The following is a 26113-nucleotide window of genomic DNA, read 5'->3' as shown; positions in this document are numbered from 1 at the left end:
CAGAAGAACTCCAAGAACTCGAGCCCGAGTGCCAGTTAGGACAAATCCTCTGCTCTGGGGACCTGGGTAGGGCCCAATTAAAGGACTATTGAAATCCTTCCGTTTTTCCTTTTGGCAGGTGCCAATAAAAGCTGCAACAGGCTGAAAATCTCCTTGTGCCTCAGGATAAATAGATGTTTTCACAGAACTTGGGAGGTCTTAGCCAAAGAAAAAACTTCTCCCGAACAGATCCTAAAATATATGCTGTTCCCCTAAACATGGCCCCTTTCTTTAAAAGGGCAGAATCGATGGAATGTATGGAACTTTTTTTACAGTTTACTTATTTATTTTGAAAGAGAAGAGAGAGAGTGAGTATGGGAGGGACAGAAAGAGGGAGAGAGAGAGAATCCCAAGCAGGCCCCGATGTGGGGCTCGATCTTACCGAACCATGAGATCGTGACCTAAGCTGAAATCCAGAGTCAGGTGTTTAACCGACTGAGCCATCCAGGTGCCCCTGGAATTTATGGAATTTTTTTAAGGAATTAATGCAAGGAACATAGAGGAAAGATTATTCCAGCCCTGGACAGCAAGTAGAATTCAGAATATGCTCGCCAGAGTTGCCTTACTCCCTTTTTTAAAACTATATATGTTAACATCAAACTTAACATATGCAGCACTGGCTCTTGATTGCCTGTCTTCAAAATTCAGAATTTGTTCCCTTCTCTAATCATCTGTGTTTCTGAAAACGGAGTCACCAATCTCCTAGCTCCTTAGCCAAAAAACAGGAACCGTCCTTGGTTTCTTCCTCTCCTTTGCCCCAATATCCAACCTGTGACCAAATAAATCATACTGATCTTGCTTCCAAAACAGACGTCGAACTCACTTCTCTGCATCATCACTGTCACAACTGAGACACCATCTTATTTTAACGGGCCTCTCTGTGCTGTCCCTTTCTGGTTCGTTCTTCAGAGCCAGAACGGTCTTCTTAAAACACACATCTGTTCAAACCACTCACTTTCCCATTCAGAGCCCTTTGCTGCTTTCCCTTTGCACCAAGCGCTAAATCTCAAATCCTTATCATGACTTACAGGTCCTGAATGACCTAGAGCGGGGGTCACACACATTTTCTGTAAAGGCCAGATGGTGAATACTTTGGACTCTGTAAGCCATACAGTCTCTGTCACAACTGCACCGATCTCCTGGTGTAACAAAAGCTACAGACATTATAGAAAGGATTGGAAGTGGCTATGTTCCAATAAAACTTTATTTACCAACACAAATGGCCGTCCGGATTTGGCCCAAGGACCTTCTTTGGCCAACCCCTCATCTAACACATGCTGATTTCACCAGCTGCTCACTCCTTAGCTTACTTAGCCCTCCTGACACATCTCTCATTCCTGCCGTGGTGTTGCCCACTCAAGACCATCGCCCATTCTGTTCTTCCTGGGCAGACTGCCTGTCTCACTGTCTGCAGAGACCATTCCTGAATTCCTGATTTAACTAGGTTTAATTATCAGTAACCATACATTGATTTGTGCAAGCCCTTGCTTAATGTCCGCTTTACCTTTCAGTTGTGAGATCCGCGAATGGAAAGACTGGATTTGCTTTGCCCATCTTTGAATCTCCAGCACCTGGAACAGTGCTTCACGTACAGTCATTTCTTAATTAAATGTTTCCTAAATTTAGAATGAATTAATGAGATCTCATCAAAACATGGAAGAAAACAAAAGACAACAATTTGGGCCCAGGTCTGAAATACGAGTTGCTTTAAGTCTGTGACTTTCCAGGGCATTTTATTGAAAAAGTTCTGCACTTGAAATCAACAATAGGTACAAGTCAGGGTAATTAATAGGCATGTCCCTGAATCTTAATGCTACGGAGGCACTTGTGGCTGACACACTGTGACTTACACAAAGTCATACGCAGGTCAGGCAGCCCATCTTCATCCTGTAGCTTTGCCATCTGGAACCTGAGCCCGGAAGGTCTGAAGGTCCGCGTGGAAGTAAGAAAGAAATGGAGGAGGCCCGTGGCTTTTAACCGACTTGGACTAGATGTGCCACGCTTCGCTTCCCCTCATAATCCACTGACCAAAACTAGTTACGTGGCTCCAGCTTAGCTGCCAAGCAGGCTAGGAATGGTCAGAGAGCTCAAGGAGCACCGTAACAATGAACTCCCTGCACTCTCGAACATAACAAGCAGTTCAAATAGATTTCCTAATATTAAATAAAACTGGCTACCTACAGGTATGCTAAACCCCATATCCTGGTATGTTACCAATATTTTTATATATATTCTACCAGCTTAAAAAAGCTTTTCTTACATGTTACTTTACCTTGTTTATGGTAACATCTCACTCGGTGTGTAATTACCAGTGCCTTACTCTCATGTCACCCTCAGATACTGTCCTACAAAGACTTTTAATGTTTAGTAGAGGAAAATGCTCGCTTTGCAACAGTTTCATGTTATGCCCGTGATTTTTCTATAGACTTTATAAGCTTCAGTCATTTAAAAATAATCCTATGGCACGTTTCATTATAAAAGGAAAAAAGATCATAGTCCAAAGATGGACTGTAGGAGAGCGATCTTTCCAAGGAAAGAAATCTATGTCGTTTCTCTTTTGCCTCCCAAATTATTTATGTCTATATAAGTGATTCGTCAGTCATACGTTCAATCAACATTTATTGCACTCCCACACCTGGGCATCATTCTAGGGGTTCAGGTAAATGAGACAGTTCTCTTAGTGCTTGCATTGAACAGGGAATATTAAAACATATTTGAACATGATAATAAGTAAAATTTCAACAGTGTTTATTTTATTTTCTAAATTTTTTAAGTATTTATTTTTGAGAGAGAGACAAAGCGTGAGTGGGGGAGAGGCAGAAAGAGAGGGGGACACAGAATCCAAAGCAGGCTCCAGGCTCTGAGCTGTCAGCACAGAGCCCGATGCGGGGCTCGAACCCATGAACCGTCAGATCACGACCTGAGCCAAAGTCGGATGCTTAACCAAGTGAGCCACCCAGGCGCCCCTCAATAGCATTTAATCCAATATTCTCTTGTTCCCTTATTTTATTTTTGCAAACTTTTTGAGGATCTGTACTTTGAGGTCGATGTAATGTTTGTGGAATTGAGGTATCTGTATCTCCGTGAGACATTGTCTTTTCATCTGGCCAGTAATTCTTGTTGGGTCTTTGGCAATCCTTGAGTTACACTTACAGGAATATAAAAATGTACCTTGTCTTAAAGGGATAATAATAAACATGTCTGCTCCATCAAAGAAGGTAGAAACATTTCTATAATTTGAAATCAGTCTCCCGATTTACATAGCTTGCTCGAAGGCGCTCATCTGGAGAGATCTGTCTCTGGCACAAAACCAGACCTTCTTCTTGCATGTGCAAATAAAGGCAGGAACCTAAGGAATGATGGAGAGCACGGGACTCAAACGTGAGTCCCTGTTGGCCAGGTGGCGGACTTCCCTTAGACGTAACCTCCTGAGGGTCTTTAGCAGGGAGTCTGTCGATCTGCAAGGGCTCATCTTTGCCGTGGAATCTGGAAATCTTGCCTCCTTGGTTTGCCACAATGGGAAGCTTCAAGAACTTGTTTCCTCTGTAAAGGCCAGAATTATTCGAAAGATCATCAGAGCTGACAATTTAGTTGTAAATGTGATTGGAAAAATCAAGTCCTGAAAAGGTGGTGGGGGAAGCCTAGGGGAAATGTTATCTAAGACCCTACTGATGTAGAAATACATATGAATTTTGAGCTCTGATTTATACAACGTGTATCTGGGTTTGGGGATGCCATGCGTGTGTTTTACAGCTTAAGTCACCCCTTCCCTCTTGATATGTCAGTGTATACATACATATCAGCTTGCGTGTGTGGTGATTAGATCTTAAATTACAAATAAGGACATGTTTGGGGCCCCTGGGTGGCTCGGCCAGTTGAGCGTCTGACTTCAGCTCAGGTCACGATCTCACGGTTCGTGAGTTCGAACCCCATGTTGAGCCCTGTGCTGAACAGCTTGCAGCCTGGAGCCTGCTTCACGATCTCTCTCTCTCTCTCTCTCTCTCTCTCTCTCTCTCAAAAATAAATAAACCTTTAAAAAAAAAATGAAAAAAATATGGACAGGTTTTTCCTCCATTACAACTTGCTTCTGTATAAGAAGCAAAGAGAAGTTTTCTACAGCTGTAATTTAAAACAACTTGCGTCAGGAGTTGGGAAAGTTAAAAGAAATGAAATGAAAACCAGAATGTTGTTCAACCTCTGGAAGCCTCACGCCCACCATCTTTATTAAGCTGTGCTAAGGGCCTGACATGTTTTATTGTGCATCATCTTTCTACAACTCTATGAGGTAAATCGTATTATCCGTACTTTATAGATGAGGAAGCTAAAGCTTAGGGAAATTAAGTAAAACCGTGACTTCAGCCTGAGCTTTCTTTGTCTCTAAATCATTCTGTTTTGATAAAAGCAAAAATCTCTGTCCTGGAACTCCTAAGGAAAACTCCCCACAGAGACTTCCCTAGTTCACCACCCACCCTCCCATACATTGAGATTCATCCATACCTGGAAACAAGACTCTCATTTTTTAGATTCTTCTCCAACCTATACTTTCTGTCATATTGAAAATAACAGTGGCTTTTAAAATTCGTTTCTGAACGATGAGATACTAACACCAAACGTGTTATCTGGGGTTTCACCTGCTCCCCTCCCCGACTTCCCAGATTTGTGCTCACCAGACCCTCAAGGGCGCACCTCTTCCCCCAGCCCTACCAGGCCAGTCCAAGCTCCGCCAGCACCTGCCCCCTTCGAGAATCCCAGACATGCAAGAACTTAGAAGTCTAGTTTTCCTACCATCGCTCGTGTGACAAATGACATTCACGCTCAAAGCACCCTTCATGGGGGCAGGTCAAGTTCTTGGGGATCCCGAGAGGCCTGCCGTTCTTTCGCTGTCAAGATCACATCTGTCAAAGTACATGTAAGCAAAAGTAATGTTATTTTCAGAATAAACCTGAATCCAACTTCACATATCTCTACAAAGCGCAATAGTCGCAATTCTGGGTCTGTTCGCTTCACTCTTGTTAGTTACGCATCCTCTCCCACAGAACTGTGACACCTGAGAATTGTGTATCCCTTTCAGTGTGTGAACCGAGTATGTCTGGCATTGCCGAGAGCTGTTCTCGGTGTCATAGCAGAGCTGCAACCAAGGACCAGGATATCCCCAAACCGTGTGGCACCTGTTGTGACCATACTACAAACTAGCTCATTGTGTTTAGGCTCAAAAGTGGGATGGAGATTAAGGTCCTCAAATCTAGGGCATACTCAAAGATGGAGAAAGCTCGGAGGAAGGGAAACATGTTCATCGCCCGGGTCCTGTGGATTCTTAGTTTTTAGTCTCTGAGGACCAGGAGTTTCTACCATGGTGACAACGGGGAGCGACCAGCACTGCCAACTGGACCTCCATTTGATAGACTCATGGCAAATCAAAGCTGGAAGGAAACTTGAAAGAATGGACTAGGCCCATGAAGCATTTTTCTCATAATTACTTGGTCAAGCTTTTTAAAGAAACTGCTACAATCTAACCTTTATATCCTGGAGATATAGAGGAAACTTAAAGGCAGGTGAGAAGAGAGGACAGAAGGAAAGGAAACAGGCATTTGTGGGAGGAAACCACACGTGCCAGCCAGAGTACTAGATGCTTCACACGTTTAAGATAGTTCAGACTGCAAGTGACATAAAACCCAACTTAGAGGGAACATGCCAAAAAGGGGAATTTATTGTTACTGTTTCTGAAAAATCCAGGAGTCAAGCTGCAGAACTGTACAAATAGTAACACTGTCTGGATGGATTCAACCAATATCATAAAGACTTAGCCTCTGTCCATTTCTTGACTCAACCTTCTGCTGATTTAGATTCATTTACGGTGAACTACCGGATGGCACCAAGCATGTCAGGGCCAAGTTGCAAAAAGAACCCATTTTCCGGAAGCTCAACAGTATTCCTGGAATTGAACCTCACTGGCCTGATTGGCTCAGTGTATGCACCCATTGCGGAACCAATCACTGTGACCAGGTGGGATGGGTTAACTGAGCAGTTCAGCCTGGACTACCTTTGCCAGGGATGAAAGTGGGAGAGGGTTAACCGCTTACATCAAAATTTGGGTACTGTTGCCACAGAAGAGCCAGTGGATGCCGAGCAGGTGACGTCTGCCGTGTAGACATTCACCCCTGTGATTGTCATAACTGACCTGCAGGTGAATTTTACCGTTTCTTCTCTTTAAGATTCTGGGCTCCTTGAATCTATTAAGTAGAATCTCAGGTAGAAGACCTTCACCGTGTGAACTGGGTTGAGCCCCTTTATAAGACCCAAAGCTGGTCCAATAGGAAAAGAAATAGGGAAGTGAATTTGTGTAGGCAATGTGTATTTTTTCTTCCTCGAACTAGAAGTACTCCCCATCCAGCCAACACACCCAGCCTGGGGTCATCCCTCACCTCTGTATAAGTCATCCCTTTCCACTGATCACCTGGTCTACTAGAAAACCTTGTCGACTTTGAAGATTTGCCTCAGATTTGTCTTCTTACATCTCCTCCACTCTCGGGGCTTGGGGATGCCTCTCTAATAGGTAGTGGTCCAGCCCAGGCTCTCTTCCCACCCTCCCGACCCTATCTCCAAGTTCCCAGCACTCACAGGTATTGCGGAAATAGGCAACATGCTGTTTATTTTTCAAGTAGCTTGGATTACTGGCGAATGTTATCATTTACTTTCTCAGCTGGCGAGAGAAGGCAGAGCACTCTTCTGTGAACAATTTTCCATTGTTTACCGGGAGGTTATTTCCTGAATTTGTATACATTTATTTATACTGGAGCTGTGGGGAAACATCTTCTGAAATTGGAAGTATGAACTGTAGGGGGATTCTCGTTTTATTTCCAGTTCATCGTGTGGGGTTTTACATGCTTGTTTATATTTAACTAAATGCCTATCAGTATGGTCATCTTATATGGAATTGTTTAGAAGATGTCTGTGTATCTTGCTAAACATAAGAAATCCAAACATATGTAGCTTGGAATAACAAGGTTTACAAACATACGTGTGTATCTGTTTTAAAATTTCCCTTCTATCCTTTATTTAAATAAAGGCCAATGCCTACATCCATAGATACACCAGCACCCAAAGACACTCATGGAAAATGCACACCCACAGGCCTAGGATAAACAAGTCAAAGACCACAAGAACAGAAGAAACTAACAGGCGTGTTTGTTTGTTTTTAAAGCTAGTATTTCCAACTCAATGATGGAAAACTTTCTTAGGGTCACATATGGAACCAGAGCTATAATTGTTCAGCTGCGAGCATTCAGTTCTGTCAGCTTCTAAATGTGCTGTCGCTTTGTCCGGTAAAGCTGACCCCATCCTGTTCGTTCAACAGACAGCGAGGCTCGCCCTACCTGTCCATGCCCCCAACAGAACTGTTACTGCTTTCGTCCTTCTGTTCATCCAGGTCTTCAACAAATATGGACTGTTAACTCTGTGCCAGATCCTGAGGGAGGAATGAGAAATGTAAAACAAGACAGGATCCATAAGTTCAGGGAGCTTTCAGTCTAGAGGGAAGACGGACAAGAAAATAGACCATTGAAATATAATATGATGAATGCTGTGATTCCAGGGCACACTTTCTTCCCATGAAGCTTCATCTTCTGAGACTTAGGTTTCCCGTCGGTGAGGTGCAAAGCACGCGCGAAGGCACAGTGAAACCTCAGTAACTATAGCCCCCTGAGATGGAGCGCGTCGGCCTCCATAGGTAGCTCTTCCAAATGCACACCGACCTCTGAATTTACCACTTTGCATGGACTCCATCTACGCAATGGTCCTGAGGTTGGCACCATGGTTACCAGGAGGGGAAGACAAAGGCAGGTCGCTGGAAAAGAATGTACAAATTGGGTTTATATGTGAAAATACCCCATTCACATGTAACTGACTGAAAACTAAAAGTAAATGAGATATAGTTTAACCTAGTTGATTAGCAAAACTTAGTGTCGGTAAGAGCATAGAGAAGCAAGTCCTCTTATATGCCATTGGGGGAGAGTGTACTTTTGCGGGGACCCTTTAGCTATATTTGAAATCATTCTAAATGTGCTCACTCTTTGACTCAGCAATCCTGTCTCTAGCAATTTATCCTAGAGGTAGTCTCACATAAGTGCAACAAAGATACACGAATAAATGCGCTCATTACAACATTCATTGCTTGTTACAGAAACTGGTAAAAAAGAAAAGAAGTATCTGACCAAGGAAGACCAATAATAAACTGTGGGTAATTCCATACTATTAAATTAAGTATTTCCACATGAACTGATAAAAAGCTATCCAAGATACGTTAAATGAACAAAAGCAAGTTCAGGAACAATAGGTATAGTAAGAGTGTATTTCCATTTTAAAGAGGGGAATAGATACACAGTCTCATGTGTATAGAAAATTCTAGAAGGATACACGGGAAACTATCGGCAATCATTACTCTGGGGAGTGGGGCTGCCGGGCTAAGATAGAAGCAATACTTTTATTTATTTTTCACTTTTTACCCTTCCACGGTGTTTGAGGGACATTTTTGTTTTTTGCAATTTTTTTAATTTAGGTAAAACTAGTTTTAAACCACCAAAAATAATTTTCTACTATTTTTCCTTTAAAGGATCTTACTGTACAGGATCATATTAGGGACTCTAAGAAGTCTTATTTCATTTTGTTTAAAACAGGCATTCAAAAATCTATTTGTGCAAAGAATTTCGTTGTTGTTGCTTTGCCTAATAACTGTTAATATGTCACATGAGTCCTCCTGAGGCAACACTGACCTAAGGAATCATGGGGACATTATGACCACCCTAAAGTCATATTAGCCAGGCAGTGGGAGACAGAATTTCTGACTCAAGATCCAAAGTTCTGTTGAGGGGCACCCGGGTGGCTCAGTTGGTAAAGCATCTGACTCTTTATTTCGGCTGAGGTCATGATCTCATGGTTCATGAGCCCCGCATTGGGTTCTGTGCTGACAGCTTGGAGCCTGCTTTAGCAGTCTCTCTTTCCCTCGATATCTGCCCCTCCCCGACTTGTGCATATGCGCTCTCTCTCTCTCTCTCTCAAAATAAATAGATAAACTTTTAAAAGATACTTTGAAGTTCAGTTGATGTCCTTCAGAAACTTACTGTGCCATCAGAATGGAGCAGGAGCTCTGATTCATTCATACTAAATAAAACTTACCTTGTTTCTTAGGTGGGGAAATAGCATTCCAGAAATTTCTGTAAATCTCAGAGGAGAGTTCGGAGTTTCCTGCGAAGAGTGAGGAATGGGGGCAAAGAACCCGCTCTTAACACTTGAGTTCCCGAATACATGTCTCCCAAATGAGGCTATTCATTGAGACCCGTTCACTGCTTTTCATTGGATATTTCAAACAATTGCCATTATCAATGAATACACACCCCTCTCCGGGGAGGGGAATAAAACAAACATTTCTCTTCAAAGGTGATAGGATAAAAATGACATAAGTAGAGGGAGGACTGGGGGTAAAACCATCTTTTCTCTGTGCCTGACCAACTGTTATTTCAGCGGTTTCTACTTGCACAGCCCTCCTCTGCAGCTAAAACCATAAAACTGTGTCAATCGAATATCGATACTTCCTACAAAATCACTGCTACCGTTGAAGTCAGAGGTAATGAAGTTGCCTGCCAGTCAGGCTCCTGAGGAGGAGGTGAGGAAGCTGCCTGGGACGCCAGTGGGGGTCTCAGAAGAGTCTGGGCCGCTCTCACCTCCACATGAGAACGGGTTGAGATGATTCAAGAGCAAATGAAATCTGCAGGTGGTCCCCTTGAAGAGTGAGGCCTAGTTCGTGCTTCTGGGCCAGCGGTGGACGCACAGAGGGGCAGACATGCCGCCAAGGGGACAGAGGGCCACACGGCGGGCGCTCTGTGCCTGTTGGGATGGGCTTTGCCAGCGAGGTGGTGAGGGAGAGGAAGACCTCAGAAGGCATATATATCTGTCTTTGTCTCCCTTCCTCTCCTCGATCTGCGTCCCTCCTTTTGCAGCTAGTCTGTTTTCTTTCTTTAATGTCTATTTATTTTTGAGACAGAGGCGGAGACAGAGAATGTGAGCAGAGGAGGGGCAGAGAGAGAGGGAGACCCAGAATCCGAAGCGGGCTCCGGGCTCTGAGCTGTCAGCACAGAGCCCGACGCGGGGCTCGAACCCACAAACCGCGAGATCGTGACCTGAGCCCAAGTCAGACGCTGAACCGACAGAGCCCCCCCCCCCGGGTGCCCCTCCTCTTGCTTTCATCATCGGGGTGAGTTGGATGGTTCTGTCGGACTTGGGGATGTGCTGGGCTTACTGTCCATTACATTTGCTGCTGGGCCCTGACGCCATATGCTAAGGCCAACTTGTCGTAAGAGCGTCTCTGATCAGAGGGCAAGGGTAGTTGAGCCAGTTTTGCCTGGAATGGGGAGAAGGAGACTTACCAGCAATTTCTACTTCCAGGAGGAAGGCGCCAGGCGAGTGGGTGCCCCGTGGCCACCTGCACCTGGCACGACCCTCCACTTCCTGTGTCGTTCCCTTCTTCAAGGGGACCTGTCTGTCTGCTGAACTTCATTTCCGTGCCCCCCCCGCCCCCGCTGTCAGCAACACACCCGTTAGCAGGTAACACTTGGCTGGTTGTCCAGCCTGTGTGTCACCCCCCCCGCCCAGTTTAAGACGCCAGCGTCTGAAGGCCTCCGTGCAGTCCTTCCCACAGCACCAAACACTGCACTAGGTGCCCACGTGCGCATGATCCGAATCAGTAATTCAAGAAATGTTGCCACCCATGGGGCGCCTGGGTGGCTCAGTCGGTTAAGTGTCCGACTTCGGCTCAGGTCATGATCTCACGGTCCATGAGTTCGAGTCCCGCATTGGGCTCTGTGCTGACGGCTCAGAGCCTGGAGCCTGTTTCAGATTCTGTGTCTCCCTCTCTCTCTGCCCCTCCCCTGTTGGTGCTTTGTCTCTCTGTGTCTCAAAAATAAATAAATGTTAAAAAAAAAAAAAAAGAAAGAAAGAAATGTTGCCACCCATTTCTTGATGCTCTGGGCCTACAGCTACAGTATGTGACACCCCTTCCTTCTCTGTAGGACACGGAACCTAGAGCTGGCCTGACACTTCGGTCCTTTGACGGCCCAGTTTCTGTCCCTGGATAGATAACTGCCCAAAAAATGAAGTTTCTCCCATGGAAAAGGTCTCTACGGTGTCCCAGGGAGTTTGAGCTTGCTGTGTGACCAAAGAGGGTGCATTCCTCAACATGGTTATGGAAGTAGGAAAGAGGAAAAGCAGAAATGGTGACAAATTTAGGTCAGAGGCAGGAGGGGAGTAGTCTAACTTAATTTTCTATAGCTCTGAGTTTCTAGCACGATATAAAATATGCATCTTCCTCTATGGCTTTAAGTTTGTTAGCCACTAAATACTTAATATGTTTCAGGATGTGTTTCCAGAGATACTTATATTGATTCATTGACTATTATTGCCAATCAGGACTGGGCATTTTTTTTTTTAAGTTTATTTTTTTATTTTGAGAGAGAGAGAGAAAGAGCAAGCAGGGGAGGGGCAGAGAAAGAGGGAGAGGGAGAATCCCAAGCAGGCTCTATACTGTCAGTGCAGAGCCCTACATGGGGCTCAAACTCATGAACCAGGAGATCACTCCCTGAGCTGAAATCAAGGGTAGGACGCTTCACTGACTGAGCCACCCAGGTGCCCCAGGACCAGGCATGTTCAATTGCCGTGGCTTCGTAATGTATTTAAATATATGACAAAATAAGTCTTGACTCATTGATTTTTCAAAAAAAAATGTATTCTCATTGCTTTATGTTTTCCTTTAGGTTTGTTTTTTTCAAATTCCAATAAACTCTTGTAGAATTAATTTTTTCCTTACCAGTTATTGCTGGTATATAGGGAAATCAATTTAATAGCAAAACTTTTAAATTAACTTGATGGATTTTATGTTGGTTTCACTATTGTTTTCAGTCATCTGATTTTCTTTCTTCATAATAGTTATGAACTTTATTTCTACTTTTTATCTTAATGCACTGACCAGAGCAATGATATATAGTGCTGGTATTACTAAGCATCCTTGGCTTATGCTGATTTTACTGTGACAGTCTATATTATTTCACTGTAAAGTATCCTTAAAAACGATCAGCTCAAGATATTCTAACTTTGAGAAACCTATTTTTTTCATATTGTATCTTTTTCTCAAATGATTGATATTAAATCATAATGAATGCCTTTATTTTTTTAAGTTTTTTTTTTTTACTTATTTTTGAAAGAGAGAGAGAGAGTCAGCATGAGTGGGGGACGGGCAGAGAAAGAGAGGGAGAGAGAATCTGAAGCAGGCTCCATGGTGTCAGCACAGAGCCTGACACAGGGCTTGAACTCACGAACCATGAGATCATGACCTGAGCCAAAATCAAGAGTCAGATGCTTAAACGACTGAGCCACCCCAGGAGCCCCAATGCCTTTTGATATATATTGAGATTATCATGTTTTCTTACGTATACCTACTGATATGAAAAAATAGAGACCTATTCATATTAATAGAAAAATAGTTTGCAGCTCTGTTTATATTTAAATGTGTAAATGTGATGTGTATACCTGTAATAAGCATTTTACTAGCTTGACAATTTGAAACAAATCACAAGTAAAGCAACCAGATCCTGAAGTCATTTTTTTAATTAATTTATTGACTGTGTTTTCAATTTCTTTTATATATTTTGGTTTATACCAATTTCTTTCATGTTGAGATAACTTTGATAACGTTTGTCTACCAAGAAAAATCACTCTGTTTCTTTAAGATTTAAAAGTTTATCTGGGGTGCCTGGGTGGCTCAGTCGGTTAAACGTCCGACTTCGGCTCAGGTCATGATCTCACAGTCTGTGAGTTCGAGCCCTGCGTCGGGCTCTGTGCTGACAGCTCAGAGCCTGGAGACTGCTTTGGATTCTGTGTCTCCCTCTCTCTCTGCCCCTCCCCTGCTCATGCTCTGTCTCTCTCTGTCTCAAAAATAAATAAAAATATTTTTAAAAAAATTAAAAAATAAAATAAAAATAAAAGTTTATCAGCGTGGACATGTACACTTTTCTGACCTTCAAGAACCCTATATCTGATACATGCCATCTGGCAGAAGAAAACAGTGTGGGTGCTTGCCTGTCCTTGAGTGGGGTGGAAAAAACACAAACAAACAAACAAAAAAAACAAATAAAAAAGAAAGAAAGAAAATGTCTCCCCTGAGATGCCAAACCACATATCCGCCCTCAGGCAGATTCGGTGCCAGAATTCATTCTGCCAGTATATTCCAAAAATCTAGTTAAAGTAGTTATGGGCAGTATTGCCCCTGAGGCATCAGGCAGAAACAAAAGTAAATCTCCAAAGGGACGCTCTTTAAACGTAGGCCTCTGAGAATTTCTCAGATAAAGTTGCCGGGAACTGTAGGCTCGCAGTAGGGGGAAAAAGAAATCACAAAACACACGAGGAAAACACTATCATGAGCACATGGCAATAGCCATCCCCAACAACAGAGAGGGGAATGAGACTCATAAAGACCGCAGATTTGGGGACAACCAAACACACAATATACTACGTCGGCTATCTTTAAAGAAATAAAAGAGAATGTTAATAGTGTGGCTAGAGAGAAAGAGACAATCCAAACTGATCATGCAGACCTGAATAATGTTTACAAAGGAAGAAGAAAAGAATTCCAACTTGAAATTCAAGGGACAACGTAAACATGAGAATAAACACAGATAAAGGGAGAACAGTAAACTGGAAGATAAATCGGAAGAAATCACCTAGAATCTAGCCCAGAGACAGAGATGGAAAATATCACAAAGAGACCAAGGCACATGAAGATAGAATCCGACCAGCTGCTGTATCTCTAACCCAAGTTCCATGAAGACAGAATAGAGACAAAGGGAGAGCCACCAGCTAAGTAATTTCCAAAATTAGTTTATAAAACATGAGTCTTAAGATTCAGAAAACCCAGTGAAGTCAAAAGAGGTAAGCAAAAAAGAAAGTCCCACCTCAAGATAACCAAGTAAAACTACAGAACCCCAAAGGCAAAGAGAAAACAATGGAAACATCCAGATATGAGAGAAAAGTCACCTGCAAATGACCTGCCGTTGAATGAAGAGTTGACTTCTTCACAGCATCAGTAAAAGCTAACCTATATGAACAATATCTTTCAAGTGCTGAGAGAAGATATTTTCAATCTGTTGTCACATGCCAATCTTTTGCAAACGAGCATCCCATAAAGACACTTTTAGAACAGCAAAAGCCTTCAACAGAACCTCATTGAGGAACTTCAACTTGAGATACAACATGGGAAAAGGAAAATGACCCTGGAGACAAGATGTGAGATCCAGAAGGAAGCTGTGGATGGATAAATATAAACAAACATTGACTGTATTAAAACAAAACTGAATATATATATGTGTGTGTGTGTGTGTGTGTGTGTGTGTATAATCAGAATTAAAATACTCGAGGGTTCTTATATGATTCTGGAGAAACTTTGACTTTAATATGGATGCTTAAGTCTGTGGATAATCCCTAAAAACAGAAACCAAGTATATAATTTCCAAACTGGTAAAGAGGGAAAATGGAATAGGGGGTAAAATCAAAAAGAAGGCAAAAATTTTTTTAAATTAAAAAATGTTTAATTAATGTTCTTGTTTGATTAGTAAATGTTTATTCATTTTTGAGAGAGACAGAGCATGAGTGGGGGAGGGGCAGAGAGAGAGGGAGACACAGAATCCAAAGCAGGCTCCAGGCTCCAGGCTTTGAGCTGTCAGCACTGAGCCTGACGCAGGGCTCAAACCCACGAACCGTGAGATCATGACCTGAGCTGAAGTCAGTTGCTTAACTGACAGAGCTACCGAGGCGCCCCTGTTAATGGTTATTTTTATGACTGAAATGACCATGGATCCGAGGCAGCTCATGTACTCTCCGAAGAAAAGTTTCCATTTCTCTTTGGAGAACAGGGGACTTCTATAGCTTTGATTACAAGTGTTTCACTCGAGAACCTTCTAGAGCTCGGTGTTGTATCAATGCAGGTGGCAATGCTGCTTCGCTGCCACTACTGAGGCTCCTGCTGCTGTTACCAAGTCTTTGTGTCTTGACCTCCACTCAGAACTGTAGACTAGTGGCTGTTATAACAGACAAAGTAACAAGTGTCGAGGATATGGAGAAATTAGAACCTTTGTTGCGTTGCCGGTGGGAACGAAGAAATGCGGTAGCCGCTGCATTAGTCACAGTAGCCCAAAGGCGGAAGAATGCATGAATGGATCGACGGATGGACGCATACACAAAATGTGGCCCTTCCATGCACGGGAATAGTATGCAGCCTATAAAAGGAAAGAAATTCTGACACCTGCTACAACATGGATGAACCTGAAAGACATCACGCTAAATGAAATAAGCCAGTCATAAAAGGACAAATAGCATAGAATTCCACTTATATGAGCTACCAAAAGTAGTCAGATTCATAGCGAAAGATAGAATGCTGGTTGACAGGGGCTAGGGGAAGGGGGAGGTAAGGGTCAGTGTTTAATGGATATAGAGTTTATATGGAGATATTAAAAGACTATGGGTCCGGATGGCGGTGATGGTGACAGGACAATGCGGGCGTATTTAAGGTGAGACCACTGTATACTTAAACTAGGTTAAAATGATAAATTTCATGTTATGTAGATTTTACCACGATAAAGAAGAAACATTTCAACACTGCTGTGCCTATATCTAGGAATAGTCTGCCACTGTTTTGATATAATATTGATATAATAAACAATCTTCCTGCTTTGAGAGACGCTAACCCAGTTCTCCGTTTCTAAAGTCGCTCTTACTACACCAGAGACAGGTCAGAACAAGAATATTGTCTGGGGATGCATTACATCTGTGTAGTACCTTATATTTGAAGGAGGATGTGTATGCGTCCTAACGCATTTAATCCTTGCGACAGCCTTATAAGGTAAGTAGTACTGCTCCCTTTTCATTGGTGTAAGGAGGTGAAGCCTGAGAGATTAAGTTGTCCAGGACCACTGGGCTGTTAGAATGCTTGGGGTCAAGAACTTCTCTGTGGACGAAAGCCACTGATCTCCCACTATACACAAATAGTTGTCACCTTACTGTGGACTACATTTAATATCCCCAAAGCAAAGTGTTGTGCATGTTAAACTGAATGAAGAGAAGAAAAGGAAAGATAACATTGCCTTCCCGGTGGCCAAAGAATAATAATTATATGACCATATGCTCTGAATCCTGTTACCACGTTTGTGGCTCTTTACCAGGCTCTTATTTCCAAACGTTCGTTGTGTTTAAACTCTGGTCGGCTCTTCGTGTTTTTGGACTTCAGCCTCTATAAAAATACCCTTTCGTTTGGGGGTTGAGGGTGCGTTTCCCTAAAATGCATTGTTTTAGGTTGCAGCTATTCAAATTTTGATCTAAATTCTAAAAACTTTCAGTCTGATTTCAATAAAACCAAGCAACTAGGTTGTTCTCTCATTGCCATGCGAGAACTGTTTCGTCTTGGGTCTTAAATTTCCTTCTTTATTGTTCTTCTTGGACTGGATGGCTGAATGGGAGGAGTCTGGCAAAACACCATCGCTGCCCCTGGTAGTTTGACAAGCCCCCCTAGAACACATAGCTGGGTGGGAGCACCCTCCAGCTTCTCAGCACGTGGCTAGCCTTCACTGTCCGTGGAAGCGTGCCATCGATGAGTGAGCTCAGAACCCCAGCTCTTGTGCATCAGAATGTGCACCCAGAAGTTTTCTCTGTCTGCGGGAAGATTTGGTACCTTATGGAAGAGGGGTGGTATTGACACCCCCTTGTCGAACAAGCCTTTCTGAATCTATTACCTGGTAACGTAAATAACATTCCCTGAGGCAATAATGGGTAACAGGATTTTTTTTTAAGTTTTATTTTTAAGTAATCTCTACCACTTGGGTGTGGCTCAGTTGGTGGAGCCCCCGACTTCAGCTCAGGTCATAATCTCCTGGTTTATGGGTTCAAGCCCCTCGTCAGGCTCTGTGCTGACAGCTCAGAGCCTGGAACTTGCTTCACATTCTGTGTCTCCCTCTCCCTCTCTGCCCCTCCCCCTCTTTTGCTCGTTCTCTCTGTCTCCCTTCCCTCTCTCTCTCTCAAAAATAAATAAACTTTTTTTAAAAATTAAAAAAAAGGGGTGCCTGGGTGGCTCAGTTGGTTAAGCGTCCGACTTCGGCTCAGGTCACGATCTCGCGGTCCGTGAGTTCGAGCCCCGCGTCGGGCTCTGTGCTGACTGCTCAGAGCCTGGAGCCTGTTTCCGATTCTGTGTCTCCCTCTCTCTCTCCCCCTCCCCCATTCATGCTCTGTCTCTCTCTGTCTCAAAAATAAATAAATGTTAAAAAAAAAAAAAAAGACTCCCAAACTCTACCAACTGACCCAGCCCAGAGCCCCATGGGTGAGAGGCATTGAGGCTTTGCAATCCTTGGTCCTCCCCTCTGTGAGGTATCTGCAGAATGTACCCGGGCTGGTTAAACATTGAATGTTCAGAGATGGTCCCTGTGCTTCCTCTTTCAAGCTGTTGCAGCTATAGTGAGGTGAAAACAGTGGACGGTCTCCTTGCCCCTGTATTTGCTGCATGGATTCTGACGCCAGCTGTCCCGCCTCACGCATATAAAAAAATTTAGGAGCACTGGCTTCCCTTTCAAATGCTTACAGCATATTTTGGGACTCCCTTCCCTTGTGTTTTGCTGTAAAATTCATACTCCAAGTATGCTCCGAGCAGTGGAAGAAGTGAAGTGCTTAAAAAGATAATGCACACCCACCATTTGGGCAACACTAGAGAACTTTTTCTTTTGTACATATCTGACTTATTGCTTCTCGTCTCATACCTCACATTTATGAAGCGCCTACTCTGGGCCAGAAATCGTGGCGAGCACCTCACGTGCGTTACGTTCCATAGTCCCCACCGCAGACCTGTGTGATAGGTACTAACATTCTGCTTTTACAGCAAACAAAACGAAAACCTTGCCAGGTAAAGAGAGTAAGTGGGCATATAGCAAGCAAGTGGTCTATGTTGTTCAACGGGTTGCTTTTTTTCTTTTTAATGTGTAAAAACCGTACAAGCCAACCTCCAATAGATCATTGCCGTAGCCTTTAGAATCCTAAATTAGAATTTTCAGAATCGGGCTTGCCAACCCCTATCAGTACCTTATACACATGAATATTTTGTGTCGGCAAGGGGTGGGGGGAAGAACCAAATATCTTAATGTTGTTTTCATGCATTTCAGATCTCTTACTACTTTCCTCCCAACTTCCTCTTCTGTGTGATTTAAACAAATAATAACAACAGGCGAACTCTTAACGTTCCTGCCAAGACTGTACTTTTTAATGCCTTGGTCACTCTGCTTTCAGCTTAAAACTTCATTTGATTTTCTATATTCTAGGAAAGAGTGAAAGGTACAAAGTGGATGTACATTATTTGAAATTACGAAAATACAGCAAAAAAAAAAAAAATTTGACGGCAACCAAAATTGGAAAGTATCTCCATGTCATGAATGAGGGAGCTTTTTCTCTTAATGCTATGAGGTCAAGCCCATTTTTAGAGAGAAGCTTGATTTTTTTATGTGGTAAAGATATTTTACTTTATTTTATTTTTTTTAACGTGTATTTATTTTTGAGACAGCGAGAGAGACAGAGCACGAGCCAGGGAGGGGCAGAGAGAGAGGGAGACAGAGAATCCAAAACAGGCTCCAGGCTCCGAGCTGTCAGCACAGAGCCCAACTCAGCGCTTCAACCCACGAACCGTGAAATCATGACCTGAGCCAAAGTCAGATGCTCAACCCACTGAGCCACCCAGGCATCCCTAAGATATTTTATTCTAATATAATTTCAACAAAATATTTTGCAATCCATTTAACATAAAATGAATACATAGTTACTGCACATCTACTTTGTTCTCAGAATTTAAGGAGAATATAAGCTATACGTGATAAGAAACAGCATCTGCCTAGAGAACGTATAATTTAGTGATAAATTTGATTATACCCAAGGCAGAACTTATTAGGTGTTCTTCTTCTCCTTCCTTCCACTTCTTTAGCAAGACCGAAAATTTGTTCTTTAAAATATGTTGGGGGGTGCCTGGGGGTTCAGCAGCGAAGCGTCCGACTCTTGATTTCAGCTCAGATCGTGATCTCGTGGTTTGTGAGATCAAGCCCCGTGTCAGGCTCTGTGTGGACAGTGCAGAGCCTGATTGGGATTCTCTCTCACCCTTTCTCTCTGCTCTTCCCCCCAAGTTGTGCGTGCACACACACACACACACACTCTCTCTCTCTCTCTCTCTCAAAAGTAAATACACTTAAAATAAAATAAGATGACATGAAATGAAAAATGAAATGAAATGACATGACATGACATGAAATAACATCGTAACTCTGTTCTCTTCGGAGAAGCTTGACTTTGAATTTCAGAGGTAGCCCAGTTTTGTGGTCAGAGACTCTGTTTTTCTTCTGTCGTATTATCTGATTACAACGATTTACTCTTAAACCCGGTTTGAAACGCTGACAGATGCTTCTGTGTTACCCGCTTTAAGGTGCGTCTTTGTGTCCCTCTCATACCAGAGTCATCAGAAGTGGGACCTTCCCTGGTGGTTCACACCACTGTCCCATTTGCAGTCACATACCTGGAGCACAGCACTGAGGACGTGCGGGAGCTAATCTACCAGCAGCTGGAAAGCGTTTTGCCAGGTCTGCCTCAACCAATTGTCACCAAATGCCAGAAGTGGAGATATTCCCAGGTAATCAGAGAATCCAGGGGTATGGGCACAGTTTTCTTAAGCAAACCGACTGGGTCAGCAGAACTGATGATGTTTTTTTCTCATCTTTGCCACTCTGTAGTAAAAGAAATGGACGATCTGATCTCTGGGGCAAATATTTGTTTGCCTCGTACATGGCTGTGAACTTCTACGGGTCTTTTTAGCCTGTTATTTCCCAATAAGCGATGCACGCAATTTCCCCTGGGCTTATGTTCAAAGACTAGCATCTCAAGACTTACACACCCTGAAAATACGGGGTTTCCTATTCAGGCAAGGCAGGTTGTATATCAAAATGCAGCTGTTTCTCTGGGGTTTTTCTAAATCAGTACTGTGGTTATATAGAAACCACTTGAACCTCCCCAGTTTTTTGCAATGTGTTAGATTAACCTTGTTAGTGTATTTCGCTACCACAATTTTCATTTTTGTTAAGTTCCCACTTTGGTTTTGACTGCCGCAAGCAGGGTTCTTTGGGGGACAAAGGTGAATACCTGTAGAATTCAGCTATGCAAGCTGTTTTTCAGGGTTTGATCAACCTACTGATGACTCTACTGGCTCAGACTTCAAGCTCTTTACTCTAAGTAAATGTTGACTTTTGCGACAACCTCTGCATATTCCAACAGAAGTTTGTGAATATTTGTAGAAAAAAATCTTTTGATCTGTAAACTCAGTTGTAAAGCCATTGGGGATAGTGGAGTGAAGGTCAGAGGGAGAAAAGGAGCGGTGACGTGTCTTCCCCAAGATTTCTGAGCCTGTTGATTAACCAATTTATCCGCACTATTGGTTACCCAAAAGCAGTATTGTGAGAAATTGCAGCAGATTTTGTATATTTTAAAGGGCTATCCAAAATCAGAGGAAATGGTAAATTACTTCCTAAAATATGACAGCATGTCTGTGTGTTTACCCGTGTCATCTCAAGTTCAATTATACAGTGAACCTTTGGGGAAAATATTTACTTAAACAGATCATGGTCACTTTAGAAGACTTTCCTCTTTCCTTCTAAAAAGCATTGAAAGATCCCAATAGCTAATGTCTTTAAGTGATACTTAATTCCATTTTAGGTTGACTTGAAAAAGAAGACAGGGAAATCATCTTGTCGGTATAATTTGAAGCTAGATACATTACACAGTCATTTGGCAATTTATAAATATTCCTTTAAAAGAAACAATCGTTTGTGAGTTTCTTCTTGTGATTTCTGCAAAATAATAAACTTAAAAGATGGGCTCAAACCACCTTATGTCTTCAAATTTAATGCGTTAATAGAAATAGATTTGTCCTAACCACAAAATGACCTATTCAAAGTTGTGCAATATCGCAAAATTTAATAAAAAAATATCTGAACACAAAGTACATCCAAGCCGTAGCAATGATTTTTATTACAATTTGGATGTTCTCTCTTGAAATTGTCCCAGTGCGTTTACAGCTCTGTGTCATGAAATCTACATTGGCTGCAGAGTCTAAAAGGGAGTGAGCTGTTTCATTTAAACTTAGAAGCTTGCATTCTCTACTCTTCTCCTTGCTACTCTTCTCCTAGTAGCCTGAGGGTACAAAGCATAACATTGTCATTTGTGGCAGAAATCTTGCCCATATTGTGAAATAGACGATAGGTAGATAAGTAGGTAGGTAAGTAGATGGATGGATAGATGGATGGATGGATAGATAGATAGATAGATAGATAGATAATCTCCCACACCACCTTAGAAAAAGGAATAGGAATGACAGGTCCAGAGGTATAATAGGATTTAACTAGTTTTCAGTTATTGTTCCCAAGGGAACATTTCTCCAGTGCTTTTCAAAGGTCCGTCATAACCTTTGAAACCTGACATCAATGTAAGCACCTGTTATTCCCTCACTGTCCCGGAACACCTGAGCTACCTTCAACAAGTTCATGGATGTATGTGCATGACTGTGGTCTACCATGTGCATAAATGGAAGGGGAGGATTGTGTAGGGGCAGGGACAAAAAAGAAAGAGGAACAACCAACTTGTTCGGAAGTTCCCTTCATTTCTGAGCAGCAGTGTAGTCCCCATAATGGGGAGATCCCACCCCTATTTGCTTCCAGCCTGGATCCCACCCTGTGTTTCTTTTCTTCCTCTTCCTCTCCTGTTCCACCCCAAACATCTCCTATCCTTCACACTCTAGCCTCTTCCTTTTCTACCCCCTTTCTGCCAAATGATAAAGCCCCTCAAAACCTCATTTTACAAAACCCTAGAGAGACCACGGGATGGGTGTCCCCTACACCAGGCAGCAGTGAGTGGTGTGGATTCCCCATCCTAGACCCCTCGGGATGGGCTCTTTATCTCCATTCATTTTATCGTTTCCCTTTTTTCTCTTCCTTTGCGTCCCTGCGCTGCATCCTGGTACCCAGTGGCTGTGAAGGGGAGGGGAGAAGAGGGAAAGAGAGAGCAATGATGGGCACCCAGTGTGACAGCCCAGGAGCTGGGCCACTGCGATATGTGATCCCATTTAGTATCGGAAGTAGTCTGATGAGGTGGCTAGTTTTAGCCCACTATAGCAATGAGAAAACCATGGAATGACCTCCCTGAGGTCCCATGACTAGTCATGACAAAGGTAGTCTTCCCAGCGTCTCTGTCCTTCCCTGCTCTTCACGGACCTTCTGTACCAGAGGGCTGTGGCCACAAGCCTCCACAAGCTTAGTAGCTGGAAACGACATAAATTTATTACCTTAAGTTCTGGAGGTCAGAAGTTCAAGACCAGTTTTGAAGTGTGGGCAGGCTGTTTTTCTCTCTGTGGTCTCTAGGAGAGGATCCATTTTCTTGCCTGTTACAGTTTTTGCAAGTTGCCCACATTCCTTGGCTCGGAGCCCTTCCCGCACCTTCAGAGCCAGCAGCAGCCGGTCAAGTCTTTGTTGTGCGTCACTGTGGCCCTCGCTTTTGCCCCTACTCTTCCTTTGACGACCTTGTGATTACTTTGGGCTCGCCTAGATAATCCAGGAAAATCTCCCCATCCGGGGTCCAAGTGATTACCAACGTTTATTCCAGCTGCAACCTTAATGCTCCCTCAGCATTCACAGATGCTGGGAATTAGGATGCGGCCATCTTTGGTAGAGGCAGCATGATTTCTGTCTACCACACCCTCTTTCCCCCAGACTTCCCTCGGTACGTTCCTTTAGGAGGCAGTACCTCCTAACCTCATCAAACCTCTGAGGAGAGCATCACCCCTTAGGGCTCAAGCCACCCCCAGGAAGTGGCTGCTCTCCCATGCCCAGGGCTGCCTCTAATGTGACTTGCCCACGGTGGCAGGGGGCAGTGAAAGATGTCTGCTCATTATTCATTTGGCTACTCATTTACTCAATAAGCACTTAATAAATGCCCTCGGCGTGCCTGGGACTCTGCTCATAGAACCCTGCAGACGAGGATTTGCTGATGGCCTTCTCCTAAGACACGAAGTTGAATTTTTGGTCTTGAGTAAGAAAACGGTGCATTCTTGTGGGCGCTGCTCTGCCGGGAGAAAAGAGGCGGATGAAGGAGGAAGGCGTGTGTGAAAGACTTGGGAGCCACTCGGTGCCGCCCATGTGGGTTCGAATAACACGCTTGAATAGGTGGTTTGAACAAACGTAGCGAAGCAATGGCAGGTTTTCCTGGTTCTTAGTCTTCCCGTTGGTGCTCTTTGCCGTCCATAATTGAACTGTTTATCCAGTTAGTATAACTTGATGTCTAAGCTGGGATGCATTGTGTTAAGATTTGTGTAACTGGTGTGATACATTAGCCCTTTCAGGAGGAGAGTAGTAACTAAAAATGGCTTCCGGCATACCTGGATGGGACGTGGTGATCAGTTTGAGGGCCCCGAAACTCACTCCTATTTGCTGTGCTTTCCCTTGTTCTGGGGCTCATCGTGAAGCCTGTCTCAAACTAGAGGAAATGTCTGATTTGCTTGTGAGTAACTCTGCTTTTCCCCACATTCTTTAGTCCCCCAAAATACCAGTGGCCCTTCCCCCCACTTTATTTAGCGCACCCATGGATTATGTTCTTCAAAAAAAAAAACAAAGCAAAGCAAAACAAAACAAAACACTGAATGCGTTTTCAAATACCAAGGAAATCAATCAGAAGAGGAATTGAAGGGGCGGGGAAAGAGAAGAGGGAGGTGGTGAATGAATGAGTACATCGGTATCTTTGACAAAATACACGGATGCGTACTAGCCTCTTAAGCTTTTGCAGCACGATTAGTAATAAGGTATCTTCTGTAGTTACATTTCTTTACGTGGCCCTTTGCCCTAAGATTATGCCCTCTCTCTCCCCAGTGGCAGTCCATTCATATTTTTTTAGAAGAAGCATGAGTTCTTTAAGAACCTGATAAACGCTATGAGCATGGAGGTTCCCATCATTTCAAAATATACACGTACACATGACCACAAAAATTGCATACAATTATGAGGATTTATAAGCAACCCAAGGTCCTCCCTCGAGTCCAGCATTAAGAGCACCTGCTATAAACGTTATACTAGTATGACCTGCATAAATCAAGAGCCCCTCATGGCCCGGTCTTGTGTTGCGCTCAAAGAAACACCATTCCGCCACCAAAAGAAATTTAAAATACGGGCATACCTTGTTTTATGGGACTTGGCTTTAGCGTGTCACAGATACTGTGTTATTTACAAACTTAAGATTTCTGGCAATGCTGGGTCAAGCAAATTTATCAGCACTGGTTGTTTGTTTGTTTGTTTCCCAATGAAATTTCCTCACTTCGCATCTCTGTGTCACATTTTGGTAATTGTCACAATATCTTCAACTTTTTCATTATTATGATATTTATTGTGGTGATCTGTGCTCAGTGGTTAGGACTCACTGAAAGCTCAGATGATGGTTAACATTTTGTACCAATAAGGTATGTACATTTTTAAAGACATGATGCTATTGCATAATTAACTGACTACAGTATGCTATAAACATAACTTTCATACGCATGGAAAACCAAAAAAAGTCATTTGACTTGCTTTATCGTGATACTCGTTTTATTGCGGCTTTATTTTTAGAGCCTGTGGCCTTAGCCACCACACAACACAGCCCATCTAAAAACAGATATAGGGGCACCTGGGTGGCTCAGTCAGTTGAGCATCCAACTCTTGATCTTGGCTCAGGTCATGATCTCACAGTTCAGGAGATCAAGCCCCATGTGGGGCTGTCAGCGCAGATCCTGCTTGTGATTCACTCTCTCCCTCTCTGCCCCTCCCCCACTTGCACTTGTTCTCTCTCTCAAAATAAATAAATAAACATTAGAAAAATAACAACAGGGCGCCTGGGTGGTTCAGTCGGTTAGGTGTCCGACTTCGGCTCAGGTCATGATTCAGCGGTTCATGAGTTTGAGCCCCGCATCGGGCTCTGTGCTGATAGCTCGGAGCCTGGAGCCTGCTTTGGATTCTATGTCTCCCTCCCCTGCTCATTCTCTCTTTCTGTCTCTCTCTGTCTCTCTCTCTTTCTGTCTTTCTCTCTCTCTCTCTCTCTCTCTCTGTCTCTGTCTGTCTCTCTTTCTCAAAAATAAGTAAACATCAAACAAAAACCTTTTCTTAATAAAATAGATGGCCAATTTTGACACTTTTCTTTAATGTTTTTATTCTATTTATGTAACTCAAGAAATATAGACACTTACATTTGCCTGTTTTTAATGTGGCTGGTAAGCTGATTCTAAAAACATTTTAGAAAAAGCTGGTACACCTCAAAGACATTGGCCAGTGCACTGTCACAGATTTAAACATACAGCCTTCTAGGATAGGTACGTTGAAAAAGAAATAATCATTGTACAGTAATCAAGTACATCCCGTGTGTTGCTTTGTAGTTTATTTCCACGATGAAATCATGCTCTATCGCTCATCCTGTCCCTGGTCCTGTAATTTTCCCCCCATATCTGTGCTTTATAATTTCTGGATTTTTAACGAGGCGATTATGATCTTGGACCTTGGAGTCAGACAGATTTAGGTTCAAAGCTGGGCGCCTGGTGTGCTCTGAGCGAGCTAGACTTGACGCTCGGAGCCCCAGGGCCTGTGTGTGAATGGTGACATCTGAACCTACCCCACAGCGGTTGTCGTTGGGACGAAAGGAGACAACACAGTAGAAAACGTTTACTGCAGATGCCAGGACACAGCAAGTTCTGAGTAGGTTTTACTACACAGGGACGGCAAGAGGAAGAAGGGAAGGAGTGGGGTCATTTCTTACTAGCTTAGCTCGTGCATCCCTTGTTTTTGTCCTCGACTCCCTCTCTTCATGGCCACATGCTTTTCACTTCGTGGCCTCCTTTTTCACTTCTCTTACTGTCTTTTCTGTTTCTCTCTTTTCTGCACTCTCGACTTCAGTTACGCAAATA

At 43.2% G+C, this 26113-nt stretch overlaps 1 protein-coding gene across 5 annotated transcripts in view; it reads left to right on the top strand.

The window, feature by feature from the left end:
• RNLS (renalase, FAD dependent amine oxidase) overlaps nucleotides 1-26113 on the top strand; it is a 330346-nt gene that overhangs the window by 217188 nt on the left and 87045 nt on the right. For all 5 annotated transcript variants that reach the window (XM_043598009.1, XM_043598006.1, XM_043598004.1 and 2 more), the window contains exon 6: nucleotides 19605-19780. In XM_043598009.1, coding sequence (XP_043453944.1) covers nucleotides 19605-19780 — 176 coding nt within the window. The remainder of the gene's footprint in view (nucleotides 1-19604; nucleotides 19781-26113) is intronic.

This window comes from Prionailurus bengalensis, chromosome D2 (assembly GCF_016509475.1).
Source record: "Prionailurus bengalensis isolate Pbe53 chromosome D2, Fcat_Pben_1.1_paternal_pri, whole genome shotgun sequence".
Taxonomy (NCBI): Eukaryota; Metazoa; Chordata; class Mammalia; order Carnivora; family Felidae; genus Prionailurus; species Prionailurus bengalensis.
Note: the sequence above shows the minus strand (reverse complement) of the source record. Positions and strands in the feature narration are given on the sequence as shown.